The sequence below is a fragment of the Numida meleagris genome, chromosome 3 (assembly GCF_002078875.1).
Source record: "Numida meleagris isolate 19003 breed g44 Domestic line chromosome 3, NumMel1.0, whole genome shotgun sequence".
Taxonomy (NCBI): domain Eukaryota; kingdom Metazoa; phylum Chordata; class Aves; order Galliformes; family Numididae; genus Numida; species Numida meleagris.
Window position 1 is genome coordinate 76,365,229 of NC_034411.1, and position 16,171 is coordinate 76,381,399.

The 16,171-nt window shown below is 49.3% G+C and overlaps 1 protein-coding gene across 1 annotated transcript in view; it reads left to right on the plus strand.

The window, feature by feature from the left end:
* The window catches only part of LOC110396391 (maestro heat-like repeat-containing protein family member 2B), an 8,742-nt gene extending 5,773 nt beyond the window's left edge, over positions 1-2,969 (plus strand). The window contains exons 14-21 of the mRNA XM_021392008.1: positions 4-135; positions 536-588; positions 919-1,026; positions 1,340-1,459; positions 1,657-1,779; positions 1,915-2,070; positions 2,289-2,411; positions 2,867-2,969. Of these exons, the coding sequence (XP_021247683.1) occupies positions 4-135; positions 536-588; positions 919-1,026; positions 1,340-1,459; positions 1,657-1,779; positions 1,915-2,070; positions 2,289-2,411; positions 2,867-2,926 (875 nt within the window). The 3' untranslated portion in view covers positions 2,927-2,969. The remainder of the gene's footprint in view (positions 1-3; positions 136-535; positions 589-918; positions 1,027-1,339; positions 1,460-1,656; positions 1,780-1,914; positions 2,071-2,288; positions 2,412-2,866) is intronic.

Sequence of the window (16,171 nt, forward strand, 5' to 3'; positions counted from 1 at the left end):
CAGGGAGCCCTTCTGCAGGCAGCGAACTCCAAGCCGCTGCCTTGCTGCTCCTGCAAAACCTCCACAGCAAGATCCACAGAGCTGTGGGGGCCATGTGGGCTGCTGAGATCCCCCGGCTGCTGCAGTGCCTCGATGGTAAAGTACTGGCGGGGAGGGAGAGGCGGAGGCAGGGAAGGGGGGGTGTGAAAATGCAGCTCTGTGGCGTGGCAGAGGAGAAGCGTTGCCTGCAGCCCGGTGCTTGCTCTGCTGCCGTTCCCACTCCGGGGAGACAGCACTGAGGCCTGGGGACCTTTGCCCCCGGGGATCTGTCCATTCTGGGGCACGGATGGGCCTTTCATGTCCCCTCAGACAGCAGACTTGGAGCAGTTCCGTGTTCCTGCTGGGACAGTGGTTGTGGGGAGGGATGGGTCATTGTGGAGAGGGTGCAGGTCCCAGCTTGGCAGTGCCGCGTGCCCAGGCCAAGCCAGGTTTGCAGCAGCTCTTCCTCTGTGGCGTGATCCCAAGCAAGGTTCTTTTGCTTCCTCTTGCTGTGCAGGGAAAGATGAGAGCTTCCCGGGCTCTGCAGAGTGGGAGCAGCGTCTGCTAAAGGTACAGCACTGCCGGGAGGCACGGCGCAGAAAAGTGCCTGCCTGCCTCAAGGAGCCCCGCTCCCATACGAGCCACTGCGGGACGGGAACAGCCTCTAATGTGGCCACGGAGCAGCCTCACGCCTTTGAGGCACTGCCTCTTCCTCTTTGTGCCAAGCCCAAGGGGGGTCTTAGGAGAAGAGCGGCAGGCGGCTTTAATGGAGGGAATGCTGGGGGGAGCTGGGAGAGGGACTTTTCTTCCAGGCAGCTCTCCCCAGGAGGCTGCGGCGACTTGGGAATGTGGGAAGAGGCACAGGGCAAGGGAACATTGGCTTCTCCTGTTGTCCAACAGTTCCTGAGGGTGTCTCTGGAGACCATGGCGGACGAGGCCTGGACCAAGGCTCTGAGCTGTGAGCTGAGCCAGTGGCTGGGCAGCTCTCCCAGCAGCTCTGGAGAAAAGGTGGGTTCCCCCCGGCTCTACCCAGCGGTGCAGCCGCGGGTGCCCAGCTGGGGCTGGGGCTGCGGGTGGTGCTCTGCCCACGTGGGCTTCTCACGCTGCTTCCCCAGCCCGTGCCCCCCCGAGGGCCTTTCCCTGCAAACTGCCTGCGGGCTGGCTAAAGCTCGGCCCTGCAGCTGCTCTCAGCAACTCCCTGGGAGCGTGGGTCCTTCCCACCTGGCCCTCACCCAGCAGGTCAGGCTGCTGCCACATCTCAGGTTCTTCCTTCCCTTCCCTTCTCTTCTCTTCCCTTCCCTTCCCTCCCCTTTCCATGCAGTCTTTCCTGTACAAGGCTCTTGGGACAGCACTGGGAGCTTGTAAGGAGGTCCTCCACATCCAAGAGAAGCTGCTGAAACACCTGGAGGAAGCAAATGCGGAGCAGCGATCTGAGGCCCAGGTGAGGTCTCCTCCAGCTTCTGCGCGTGTCCCCAGCCTGTCCCTGGGGCAGAGGGCTTCTCCTGGCCCTGCTCCAGGCCCTTTCGATCGCCTGCTGCTGCCGTTTCCCTCAGGCGGGCCTGGCCCGGCCCAGCCGCTGTGGCTGGCCGCATCAGAAGGTTCAGGCCTGCACTAGCTGCCCCTTGTTCTTTTGTGCAGGGGATGGTCTCTCTTCTCAGCCATGCTGCCGAGAGCAACTTCCACCCAGTCTTGGACACGCTCACTATGTTTGCGTCCAGGCTGTGCAAAGGCCGGCATGCGAGGATTTCCGCACGCAAGAAGGTGAAGCGTTACGGGTGTCTATCGTGGCTTTCTTCTGCCTCATTTTCACGGCAGCTCCTGCCTTGGGAGCCCAGGTGCATCATGGGGCGCTGGGGGCCCTTGAGCAAGTGTCTCAAGGCACTTCTCCCCCCACAGGCGGAGCTGAACAGCCCAAGAGCTCAAGCCACACGCAGCGCCCTCATACTCGCCCATGGCAGCTTGGCGCTGCGTGCCTCCAAGGAGCAACTGCTCGCCCGCCTGGAGAGAGACATTGTGGGCAACATCCTGCTGCTCTACAGCTGCAGCTGCCGGGTGAGAGCTCAGGGTGTGCCAGGGTGTCTGAGCACCCAGCTGCAGCCCCTCCACCTGGGGGGATGCTGAAGTGGGCCTTCTCTTTCCAAAGGTCCCTCGGGGAAGGGATTGTGGCCAGATGAAGATCCAAGCCCTTCCATTAGTGTTGTCCCCACGCGTTCCCCTTGCGGCCCTGGGCCCTTCCCTCAGTTCAAAGAATGTTCTCTCTTGGGCCTCAGGACTTGCAGAACAAACTTGCACTGCTGCAGAGCGCCAGCAACATCTTCTCTGCCTTCCAAGCTGTGGGTGACTCCAGCTGGTTTAACCCCACCTTGCAGGCCAAGCTGCTGGAGGCCCTGAGGGTGAGTGCCTGGAGCCAGGGCTGTCTGCCCTGCAGACAGGGGAGTTTGGGGCTGTGCCGTGACGCTTGCTTCCCTGGAGGCATACAGGTCTCCCTCAGCCACACGTCTCCAGCTGGTGGGGACCTTGGGTGCTGGCAGGCAGCGGCTAGGCAGCAGGCTAGGTCCACCTGCTGTGGAGCTGCTGCATCCTGCAGTGCCTCTGTGGGAAAGGTGGGCGTGATGGGGCCAGTGTCTGGCAGCTGTGTCTGCCTCGGGGCTGGGCAGAAGAGCTCTTGCTTTTTTTTTTCTCCCTTGTCCACTTGGACAGTGCCTCTGTGGGACTTGAAGGACTTGCTGAAGGAGCACTGCTTGGGCATCCCTGTATCCCCAGTGTCCCTCAACATGGCTCTGGCCCTCTCAAAGTCTGTTTGAGGCAGGAATTACTCAGTCACAACTTGAGACTCTCCTTTTTCTAGTGGCGTGCGGGGGAGAAGAAGAAGAGCGGTTTGTCCTCGAGACTGGAGCCGGTGGAATAATGAAAAGGACAGCTGAGCTAAAAAATTTGTATTATTTATTAAAAATTTTGAATGCCAGAATCCTGGCTAAGGAGTATTTTTTTTACCAAGTCTTCATTTTAATAGCTGCTGTAGACTGTCTCTTCTCCATACCAGTTACGCCATGCGCTGGTCTGCAAGGGCAGCGGACGTCCGGCAGCACAGCTTGTGGCTGCGCAGGCATGGGCGTTTCCACGGGACACCAAGACCCCTGCTGTGGATACGTTGTGTCTCCTGCAGAATATCGTCCAAACACATGGCTTGCCAGAACAGGTTACTTTGTAGTTCACAGTCAGAGAACTACAGGAATACCGGGTTCTTCCTAAGTTTTGACTTAGAGGTACAGGTCTGTTTTGCTCCGAACTCTTGGAGAATTCCCTTCGGCATAACCAGGTGGTTTACCATGGGTCCTCTCACTCCTGCTTGCTTATATTTCCACATTAGACTCTGCTCGTTTCATATCTTTTTCTTTATCCAGCTGCTGACTTATTTTTCTGCATCCTCCTTCACGGCGTGTTTCCGTTTCCTTGTATCGGCAGGCAAAGAATTAGCCCTGCAGAGCTCATCTTTCTCCACGTCAGACGACACGTTCTGTTCTCGCCTGCCTCCCTCTCATTTCTCTGTGCCTCCTCCACCCTCGGCCTCCTTTCTCCGAGCAGCAGGTTGAGGCCAGCTGCCTCTCTAGCAGCACCCTTCCAGATCACCTCTGCCTGACGCTCGCGCTCTCTTTCACCCCTCTCATTCTCATCCTTCCTCTTTTGCTTCACTTGTCCTCGCCCCTGCTGTGTACGTGCCTGCAGGCGGCGCTGGCGGCAGGTGACGGCCACTGCCGAAGGTGCTGACATTTCACCTCTGCACATCACCTCCACTTCCACAGCAGCCGTGTTACTTGCTGTTGGTGACATTTCCCAAATCCCGTATGGACTTCATAGAGACGAGGCAGTGCTGGGTTATGCGATGAAAGGCTGCTGTTGCCCGTTCGTGGAAGAACCAGAGGCCCCTGGGCTGGGGAACTCTGGCCCTTCCCTGTGCTGTCACAGGAGGTGAGCAGCCCCACAGCTGGGGGAGCCTGCAAGGGGCTGGGGAAGGGCTCTAGAGACACCTCTGAGCAACTTTGTCCACCTCAACTGTTGGTTCGTAGCGCACCGGTGTTCGGCTGGTGCTGCGGTGCTGGGCCGGGCCACTGGGCGGGGCAGTGCAGCCGCCATGATGGCACGGGGCAGCGGGCGGGCGCAGGGCCAGCTGGGCTGCGGGTTGGACACGCCTCTAACTGGTAGGGGCTGGCCTGCAGGAGAGGAGCTCTGCAGAGAAGGGCCTGGCTAAATACCATGACGTATTCCTCCTGCAGAGAGATACTGAATTCTCTGCTATTATTTCTGGCAAATAAATCAAAAGACATGTGGCTTAGTTGCTTATTTTTAAGTGTGAAAGGTGAAAATGTCACCTTTTAGGGTAGACATCCTCTTAACTTCCGAACCATTCCAATAAACGTCTAAAGATCAACTGCGAATAAAAAGCCCCAGAGCATCATACAACTTTCACTGGGTAGAGAGAGGAAACTTGAAAAGAAAATGCGTATCTCTGCAAGGACATGGCAGTGTGTCCTACGAAAAGCACTGGCTGAGAGGAAGGAGGAGTCCTGAAGCCATAGCAGAAGAGATCACTGAATTTTCCCCAGGAAAAAGCCAGATTTCTGGGAAGCGACAAAAGTAGAAACTGTCTCATTGTAAATGGATGTTTGCCTTGTGTTCTTAAGACTGTACTCAGCTTTAACTAAATGCTATGACGTATTCCTCCTGCAGAGAGAGATACATAGAGTCATACAATCACAGAACGGCTTGGGTTGGAAGGGACCCCAAGGATCATCAGGCTCCAACCCCCCTGCCACAGGCTGGGCCAGCAACCTCCAGAGCTGGTACTAGACCAGGCCGCCCAGGGCCCCATGCAAGCCGGCCTTGAACGCTTCCAGGGATGGAGCACCCACAGTCTTTCTGGGCAGCCCGTTCCAGCACCTCACCACTCTCTCTGTAAAGAAGTGTTCTGACATTGCCTAACGTTTGACATTGGTTTTATTTGTTCTACTGATGGAGCAGTCAAAAAAAGAAAATCAGCACTAACAAAACAAGTCTTCTGAGGGTTTGTGGAAGCAGAACTCTTCTTAACTCCTTGCTAATGACTTTTCACAGAGAGGAAGGAAGATTGCAGGGAAGAGGTACAGCATCAGATATGATACAGCAGCACTCTCTACAAAAATGAAAGTGCAGCAGGATGTTGGCTTCCACCACAGCTGAGCAGATAGGCAGTGTCAGTCCCAGGAGTAGCCTCGCTGGATTAGAAGTGCCACGCAGCCCATCAGCTCCAAGGAAGGTTGCCTCAGATACTTCAGACTCTGGTATGAGACTCTTCCTACACCGACATGAGTGATTTTGTGGGGTTATGCAAAGCTATGCTCATAAACACTGTCTGTTCTGGAGAGAGTGTTGCAGAGGAGCTCATTTGTTTGCAGCCCACAAGCAGTTTTATCCAAGAAGGCTTTAGAACTCAGGACCCTTGGATAACTCCGGAGAATTTCAAAGAGCCGGGAGAAGACTCCTTTTTGCTGTTCTGTGATACTAATATCTACAGTGCCATTCTTCCTTAGCTGTGGGGAGCTCTGAGGTCTCCTTTGTTTCCACATTTTTAATGCCTAATTGCCCAAACTTGCCCTATACAGTACAGTACAGCTCTAACTACTTTCTAACATATTTAAATGTATGCAATAAAAGTGTGGCCACTGTGCAATTAAAGTGCCATTTCTGTTCATTTTAAATGTCAGTGTAATTTAAGTTCATGGATAATAATATTCATAAATCTGTAGAATTTCCTATGGATTTGCTCAGGCTCCCCATTTACTATTTCTGGAGATTTCCATATGTGAAAATTTCAAACTCTGTTATCGCCAGTGCTTGATTAGATAGAAGTACTATCTTTGACCCAAGGCTTGCCTATGCTGAATATCTGTTGCAGGCTGATACGTGCTCTATACTATGTCTCTAGACCTCTTGTTCATCATTTTTTTGGTCAAAAATCACCTCACACTTTACAGTTCTTTAACCTGAAAGCAACTTTACTGAGCTGCAGGGATAATGCATCCTCTCTGTATGCTGGAACCTGATGAATATCCTTGAAAAACAGCTTCTGGAAATGGAAATGGAAAGCCAACATCTGCATCTGCAAGGGAAAGATGCTGAAGCTGTAAGGTGTTCTGACTGGGTTGTAAGGAGTTTCTGATTATGGTTGTAGACAATAATAGGACATGGGGAGCTGGTCTCAAGACCTGTAGCTGAAAGGTGTGTAAGAACCTCAGGCCATCAGACACTAAATGTTTTATCCCCACTAAAAGTACTGCCACTCTAGATCAACAGAATGCAGTCCAGAAGGCAGATTCTAAAATCTATTGTCCTATCAGTGTGGAGGCCTTGAAACGGGAATGCCCTCAATTGCTGCTACCAGATTCAATTTGTTAGTGTTCAGTGTTCTTTCCCCTTTAGTTGCTCTACTCCAGCACCATCTCCATCCCACAGCATTAGCTGGTGTGGATGTGGCTTTCTCTTTTCTCCCCAACCTGCAGTGCTCAGAAATATCCTGGTTCTGTCACCTGCCTTTTTGAACAGCTCTTTACTGCATTTCTTAGGGACAGAGCTCAGAATAATGCCTCCAGGGCAAGTTCAACCTAGAGAGAACCTTGTGAAACAATTAACCTACAGCATGAAAAATAACCTTATACTGTGCCTCTCCCCATCCCTGCTTTCTCATCCTGAAGTCACAGCTTCACTTTCCATTTTCCAAGACGCACCAGCACTTGGTAGTTCGCCTCTGCCATGTTATCTGTAGAGCTCCTTCGCATGCCCAAATCCCACCTGGCATACATTGATTCTTCCTTCAAGTTGGCACACCTGTCATGTGTTATGAAGCCCTTTTGGAAAGGAGAAACTGAAGGAAAGATATTGCGTTTACTACTGCTGATATGATTGCAAGGACTTCTGGCTTAAGTAGCTGGACTTTTCTGTTTGGCCAGTGGATTCCTCCAGCAGCCTGAGGAAAGAGCAACCTGTCTAATCTCTGTCTTGGGAACAGGTGGAGGACCCCCGCAGAGAAATCCTTCCCTAGGAGGAGTAGGAAGATTTCCCAGAACATAACAAAGGACATGGTAAAAAGGAAAGGAGAAAATGAGAAATACTTCTGGAAAGGAGGAACAGACTGTTTCTCACAGAGGACACGACAGCTCTCTCATGGCCATCCCACAACCTGCAAGTGAACCTCTTTGCCTCTGGTACTGCTACAGTTTTGGGTATATTCACCATAAAGAAAGCCAAGATCAAGGGCTACTATGGACCATAAATGCTATGGAAGAATAAAACAAACAAGCAAACAAACAAACAAAAACACAAGATGAAATCACATTGACTCAGCCAACAGCATGGAACATGCAGATCTAGAGCTACTCCCATCCTGACGGGACACTGCTGACAAACATGACAGAAAAGCAGCAGTATTTGGCCTCATATTTGAGAACCCAAACTCATTCCCTGCATGGGCTGCTGCAGAAATAAGTCTGGGAGAGGTGTCTGCTTGGTTTAGTCGCATCCTACTCAGGAGCTTGACTCTGAAGTCTCTATATAATATAAAGAATATAATGAATATAAATGTGGTTGCAGCACTGATGTACTGAAATGGGCTGCCCAGGGAGGTGCTGGAGTCGCTGTCCCTGAAGGTGTTCAAGAAACATTTAGATGTACTGAAGGACATGGTTTATTGGGAAATATTGGTGATAGGTGGATGGTTGGACTGGATGATCTTGGAGGTCTTTTCCAGCCTCGGTGATTCTATGATTCTATGGATTTCGGAAACTGGGTCAACACCACAAGAAAGTAAATGTTAGATTTTATGGACTACAGACAAATCCTTTAGGGAGGCAGTTCTATGCATCATAAATAATGAATAAAAAACTCTCTACCAAAGCAGACAACCATGGAACAGTTTACACAGCCTTATAAAACAAGACAATTTTCATAGGCTGCTTTGCTTTATAGTAATGCCAATGGGAAAGAAAACCTGTAGACAAACAAAAATGACTCAGACATATTTTCCCTGAAGACTTCTGGACCCCAAGGGAATTTTTCTTTTCAGTTTAATAAAGAGAGTCTGAATTCATACAGAGCTCCTGAACTGAAATTTCTACTTTGCTGAACTTGTATTCAGCCTTGCTACCTATGCCTCTGATCTTGGTTTAGGATGACAGTTAACTCAGATATGTCCAAAAAGAGATAGCTCAGTAATTGCCTATGCAGAGAAAACCTTATCTGTTTCAAACATAAGCCTGACGGAAGAGAAAACTTACAGCTATTGAGGGCAAAATATATTTTGTCCTTATTTGTACTAGTTAAAGCTGGGATAGGGGGAGACATAAAACAGGGTGTTTGTTTGTTTTGCTCTGGGAATGCAGCTCTTAAAAGAATTATTCATCTCAGAGAAATTAAATAGAGGAAACAAATATGACTGTGAAAAGGGAATTATTCATGCCCACGTAAACCAAAACATTCTTCAATTAAAAAAAGAAAAGTAAAGAAAAAAGAGGATCTATCATTTGATTCTAAAGTTCACTGGTGCTAAGTAATGCAAAAAACTCAAGGATTTTCAGAGTTAATGCATCCTTCATGAGTGGAGAAGGACAGGGTGCATGCCCAGGCAGGAGAGCTGCCCTCTTCACATGTAAGCAATGGAACCAGAAAATGCAGTATTTGTAGTGGGAAATGGCTCTGCCATGGCACTAAGGTGGCACTCGGTTTCGGTGTGTTCATCATGAATTACAGCACCTACACAGCTGACAATACTAATATTCTGACCTTAATTCTTACATTCATATTCTGAAGTGACCCAACTAAATGAGTTTAGGCTAATCATCCTCTGGGGGCTCCACAGCAGGACTGGGAAAAACATGCATGTGCAATACATGTACAACTTGGAAAGCTAGTCTGGCCTGGAGCTACAAATGCACCCTGAAAAGTATGTGTGTCTTACATGGTGTGAATTAATAACAGCTTGGGCTACTAGGAGACAGCCACCGTTGTGGCCAGCTCCAGCTTTGACATCACACTCACCCAAGTGCATGCCTGGGGTCCCCTCAGAAGCAGAAAAACACAGCTGGAGATAAGGGAGAGGGAGATGTCTTTTCCATTTGCAGCATATCTGGAGGATGGAGAAGAGCCAAGAGCCCAGAGTGGCCAAGTGCCCTCTGGCCTTGCTGTGTGAATAGAGGGGCAGTGTCAGAGCCAGGGCAGGGTGGAATCTGCCAGGGAGGACAGGTCCTCATGGCCATCACATGGGGACCCCTCAGCTGCTGTCCCATGTGGAAAGGATGGACCTTGGGGCTGACCAAAGAGCCTCCCTTTGCCTCTTGTGAAATCAGCAGCACATCTCCTGCCAAATTCAGCCAAAAGAGGACCCTAGGCACTGCTGACAATCTCCATGCACTGATGGATACAATAAGGAAGATCACTTTTTTATTAGCTATTTACATTTGCAGGGGTCATTTAAGGGTTGTACTGAAAAAGCACCAGTCAGGAACAAGTGAAAATTGACACAGAATGAAACAAGACCCTGTTGTACTAGGGCACGTACAAGAATGAAAAAGACAGCCATTATCCTAAGAGCATAGATAATAAAACATTTATGGCCTATCTTTGGATTACTTGTCAGTGATCTTTTGGTCCATGGTGACCCATGAATCCTCATTAAATGCTCTGTCTATCACTGGAGCTTATACTCAAAACGATGCTACTAAAATACAGACAGGCTCTAAACACTGCTGCAGAAAACACCAATTGTTCCTTCCACATCACCTGATGCTCCTGGCACACTTGGGGAACTCCACGCCTGTCTGACAGACAGGAGTTTCTGTCCTTTATAAGTCCAATATTACAGAACTTTCCCCTAAAATGAAATGCCTTGCTACTTTTGGTCACTTTTAACTTCAGCAATTGAGTTCCATCTTTTTCTTAAATTCATGTTAAAACCTTCATAATTCTTACTTCGGTAAGGAGAATGTCTGTATTTGAGAGAAAGGCAACAAGCTCAACATTTTCCTGCTACATTTGAAGTTTAGAGGAGAAGAAAGGAAAATTCTTGCCCTGCAAAGAGGGACTCTTCAGGAGATGGCAACTTGCCTCATCTGTTTTTTTGCTGCTGCAAGCAATCTTTTGGCAATACTGCTTACCTTAGAGATGCAACAACACAGAAATATCAAAGACCTTGCTAAAGAAAGCAGCCATGGACACAGTACAATGCAATTTATTTTTATAAAACACTCTTCACATGAAGCACTCCTAGTCCAACAGCAGGACATCAGACAGTGATTTGAGGCTATTGTTCATACACCTATCTTAAAGATGTAGGATTGCATTTTGGTGCAAGCACATGACAGGGAATGCTGCCTCCTTTTCCAGCTCTGTGGCTGCTAGGGTTAAGCAGCAGAGCACAAGCTCACACCTTGAATGACAAGGGCAGATTTATGCCAGCCACAATCTGCCATTACCTAGAGATATGTTCAACAATGATGGTGGGACCATTCCTAAAGTCCAGCGTACAATTTTGGGACAATGTGGATTTGCGTGGAGAGATGGCTTTCATTAACAATACCAAACAAGTTCCTCATCACCATCAGTGGAATCCCAGCCAGCCTTTGCACCAAGGGCCAGCTCCCATGTGGCAAGGTCACTGGGCAGCCCACCTCTGCACCATGCCCTAGATGTGGGTATAGCCAAGGCCAGATGATCATAAAGCATACTGTAGGCAACCAGCTCCTACAAAATGGCCAAAATAACTTGCCAGCTTTAAGCGGTGAAGCAGTGAAGCAGCTGCTGCTGGGTGCAGCAAGGCAGGCATCCACATCACAGAAGAGTTGGCTGAAATTCTCTCTCCATCAAAATCCCCACTTGGAGAGATTTTCCTCTGAGGCAAATTCCACTTTGCACTCAGCCTGCTGCCCCCTGGGGAGACTACGCATGAGGTTAGCTAAGAGATGCCATTACTCTCTGCCTTTCTTTGAGAGGTGGCATGGCTCAGGTAGTAACATATTGGCCCCTCAACACATGGGTAGGCCCCATGTTTGTAACTTGATTCCAAGAGGAACATCTGAATGAGTAGTGTTCTGTAAAAAATACCTGATAACTTCAAAATCTGGTCCATGCTCATGAAGAGAATAAAGGCTGTATGACATCATTCAAAGAACATAGCTGACTCCTGTGGCTTCCAGAAAGGGTTGTTCGTGTCAAAAGTGTTACAAATTGAGATGCCAAGCAGAGGCTAAGGTCAGAGTCTGGAGATCCAAGGGAACAGCAGTGTCTGGAAACACAGCAAGAGAACGGCTGGGCTGTTGATGAAAAATAGTTCATTTCTCCAGAAGCTTAATATACGGTGTGTGCCACCTGCAGCTGTTTATAGTCGAGTGCCAAGTTAAAAGAAATGGATCAGGAAGTGTGAGGAGGCTCTGGAGCTCTCCTGTCCCCCAGGAAGGGAGCCCAGTGCTGAACAGGCCCCGACACAAGCTGGGGAGACTCTGAAGCCCCCAGCTCCATCCTGCCAAAGCTGCACATATTTATTTTAGCATGCAGAACCAGGAGTATGAGATGGCCCGTTTTCAAATCCAGCCTGACTCCATGTCATTTCAATGGCTTGGCACCAATCCATGCCTCTGTGGCCGCGAGGAGGTCTGTCGTCCGCATCAGCGAGAGATTAGGGCCGGGCCTGTGCTGGTCACCAGAACTGGAGGGATAATTACCATCCTTCATCAAGGTTGCAGAAGAGTGGCTGCGAGGCAGCAGCATCTGGGGTCTAAAGGCACTTGAATTGCAAATGGCATTTGTTTCGCTCTCCTTCAGCAGCCCTCTGGTGTGTGCGCAGCCACTGCAACAGCCACCTTTGTTAGCAAAAATGAGTGAATTCAGCATTCATTTTAGAGCATTAAAACTTCAGATGGCTTCCCCGGGGTGGCCGTTATGTGATGCAACTACACTGTTACCGAATCTTCACTTTTTTATTCTCACATGGTTTTCTCTGGGGAAAGTCAGGCTGCAAGCAACAGCTATTTACAAACATTACAGCCCTGGTTCTGGCTCTTTGCCAAGGATTTCCATTAAGCAAAGGCTATGTTGAATAAAAAGACTGTGTCAAGGCCAATATACACCAGGTGGAGTTTCATTACACATCTTGGCTTTCACTGCCCTCATTTGACTGAAAACAAATAACATTACTGCTCCTTAACAGAAGATTTAACTTGTATACAAGCGTGCTTTGATTTTTATTGCTTTTCCTTTTAGAATAAAGTGTTCAAGTTATACATAGATGTAAGCACCAGCAGACACACCTGGGAGGTGTGCGGGCCTGATGGAAGCAGCCTGGCTGCATTTCAGCCAGGATACTCATGCATGGATGGAAAGCTGTTCTGGCTTTGGGAGGTGTTCACTTTCTTTTTTTACTGTCTTTCCTCCCAGTTTTCTTAGTTTTGATTCTAATTCTTGCTTTCCTGTAAAATCTTGCAGCTGGCAGAACTTGCGCGATTGCCAGCCCGTGTCCTCATGGGGGACTTCAACTTCCCTGATACATGCTGGGAATACAACACAGTGCAGAAGAAGGTTTCTAGGAGGTTTCTAGAGTGTATGGAAGATAACTTCCATCTGCAGCTGATAAGAGAGCCTACCAGGGGACGTGCCCTGCTAGACCTGATGTTCACAAACAGGGAAGGTCTGGTGGGAGATGTGGAGGTCAGGAGCTGTCTTGGACAGAGTGACCGTGAAATGGTAGTTCTCAATTCTTGGTAGAACCAGGAGAGGGCACAGCATAACTGCTACTTTGGACTTCTGGAGGCTGGACTTTGAATTGTTCAGGAGACTGGTAGGGAGAGTCCCTTGGGATTTGGTCTTGGAGGGTAAAGGGGTTCAGGAAGGCTGGTTGCTCCTCAAGAAGGAAGCCTTAAAGGTGCGGGAACAGGCTAACCCCTGAGCCACAAGATGAGCCAGCGTGAAAGGAGACCAACATGGATGAACAGGGAGATTTTCCTGAGGCTCCAAGAGAAAAAGACAATCTACCTCCTATGGAAAAAGGGACGGGCAACTCGAGGAGAGTACAAAGAGGTTGTTAGGATGTGCAGGGAGAAAATTAGAAAGGCAAAAGCCCAGCTTGAACTCAACTTGGCTGCTGGGGTAAAAGGGAACAAGAAACTCTTTTACAAATATATTAACAGTAAGAGGAGGACCAAGGAGAATCTCCATTCTTTACCGGATGTGGCTGGTAATGTGACCACTGAGGATAAGGAAAAGGCTGAGGTTCTCAATGCCTTCTTTATGTCTGTTTTAAAAGTCAGGCCAGTTATCCTCAGGGTACTCTATTCTCTGACCTGGAAGTCTTGGATGGGGAGCAGAATAAATCCCCCATGGTTCAGGAGGAAATGGTCAGAGACCTACTACTCCACCTGGACTGCCACAAGTCCATGGGGCCGGACGAGATCCACCCGAGAGTACTGAGGGAGCTGGCAGAAGAGATAGCCAAGCCGCTTTCCATCATCTATCGGCATTCCTGGTCAACTGGAGAGGTCCCAGAAGACTGGAGACTTGCCAGTGTGATTCCCATCTACAAGAAGGGTCGTAAGGAGGATCCAGGGAACTACAGACCTGTGAGCCTGACCTCGTTATCAGGAAAGGTTGCAGAGCAGCTCATCTTGAGGGAGATCGCATGGCATGTGCGGGACATCTGGGGGATCAGGCCTAGCCAGCATGGTTCATGAAAGGCAGGTCCTGCTTGACCAACCTGATCTCTTTCTATGATCAAGAGACCTGCCTGGTGGATGAGGGAAAGGCTGTTGATGTGGTCTACCTAAACTTCAGCAAAGCCTTCAACACTGTCTCCCATGGTACTCTCCTGGAGAAGCTGGCAGCCCGTGGCTTGGACAGGTACACTGCTGGGTAAAGAACTGGCTGGATAGCCAGGCCCAGAGAGTGGTGGTGAATGGAGTTAAATCCAGCTGGCAACCAGTCACGAGTGGTGTTCCCCAGGGGTCGGTGCTGGGGTCTGTCCTCTTCAATATCTTTACTGATGATCTGGATGAGGGCATTGAGAGCACCCTCAGTAAGTTTGCAGATGACACCAAGCTGGCAGGAAGTGTCGATCTGCCTGGGGGTAGCAAGGCACTGCAGAGGGATCTGAACAGGCTGGATTGCTGGGCTGAGGCCAATGGGATGAGGTTCAACAAGACCAAGTGTTGTTCAACTGCCAAGTTGCCAGTAGGAGTAGGGAAGTAATTGTCCCTCTGTACTCAGCCCTGGTGAGGCCGCACCTCGAGTACTGTGTCCAGTTTTGGGCCCCTCACTGCAAAAAAGACACTGAGGCTCTGGAGCATGTCCAGAGAAGGGCAACGAAGTTGGTGAGGGGTTTGGAGCACAAGTCTTATGGGGAGCAGCCAAGGGAGCTGGGATTGTTCAGTCTGGAGAAGAGGAGGCTCAGGGGTGACCATATCACTCTCTGTAACTGCTTGAAGGGAGGTTGTAGTGAGCTGGGTGTTGGCCTCTTCTCCTGTGTAACTAGTGACAGGACAAGAGGGAATGGCCTCAAGTTGCATCAGGGGAGATTCAGGCTGGACATTAGGAAATACTACTTTTCCGAAAGAGTGGTCAGGCGCTGGAATGGACTTCCCAGGGAGGTGGTGCAGTCATCGACCCTGGAGTTGTTCAACGAATGTTTAGACATTGTGTTGCGGGACATGGTCTAGTGAGAACTACTGGTAATAGGTGGATAGTTGGACTGGATGTTCCTGTATGTTTTTTCCAGCCTTGGTAATTCTATGATTCTGTGATTCTGTGATCTTCAAAATGATCCCCTGCCCTTCTTAGAAATATATTTTAACCAGTTGTGCTTTAGTTTTCTGCTTTTAACACCAACCGCACAACACTGAAGGCACCAAATGCACGCTCCCCAAGCACTGCAAGTACAGCACGACCCCATGGAGACAGAATAACCTCCTATATGCCCTACTGTTAATGCATGGGGTCCAGGCCACACAGCAATGAAAAGGTTCCCTTCTAGGGCTGCCAGTGCATCCTTTATGGTCACCTTTGAATGTGGTAGAACCAGAGCATGCTCCAAACTGCAGTGAGGGGTTTCTCCCATGTGGCTGAAAGATAAACACAAGGTAACTGTGAGGGTGAGGAAAGAGGAGGGAAGGACAGCTTGGCCCGAGATGTCCTTGTGTCTGATCTGCTGTCACAATGAGAGCACCTCGGTGTCCCTCTTCCGAAACTTCACCATCTCCTGAGTGATGCTCCTGCTGACATCATGCAGCTGCACATCAGGGACCAGCACAGTTCTTAACCTTTAGGAAATTTATGTTAGTAATGAGCAGGTACCACTTCTGCACGTCAGCCAACGGGACTCTATTGTAACCTCTTTTGGGCAGCCACAAGAGGGCAATAGGACCAAACTTACCTTCTCAAGGATGAGATGTCCCGCTCAATAAAAAGTAGGTGCCTGCAAAGCTCTTCCTGCAAGCTGCTGGATGCTCAGTGAAGTACAAGTGCAAAAAGCTGCCTGGAGCACGGGGGATGCACCAGCAGGAGGGAGGCACTGCCAGTTTTGATGGACAAGGTTAGTGGGACTGCTTGCCCCCCTCTGAGTTTCACCATGGCTTTCAGGAGGCACCTTCCAGCTCTGCCAGACCCAGAGCCAGCAAGCACATGGACTGATAAATGCCAACAACATACTAAAATAATTGTGTCCTTTCCTTTTTTGATAGCTGAAGTGGTGTGTTCTCACCATAACAAACCCCAGTGGGAACCAGATGAACATTCACTTTGTGTAAGTACGCATCATAGCAGGGTTCAGCAATTTGCTGGATCAGAATAACGAAGAAACCTGCTATTTGCATAGAACATTGCTGTATTTTACTTCCGAACCTTCTATTTAGCAACCTTTAAACAATTTCTAAAGGGAGAAGTAGAGGGAAGGAAAAGAGGAAAAGCTGTACTTTTGTACATGCTACACACATCATGCTGTGAATACAGCAAAAAGCATGGCTGTTGAATCCACGTCAGCTCTGTGTGAGCAGTCATTCTAATAGTCCTCATTACCAAAGGGAAAATTATTTCATGCTGTTGGAACTGTTATAAACGAGGGTTGTTAAAAGCTGAGTTTATTATTCTG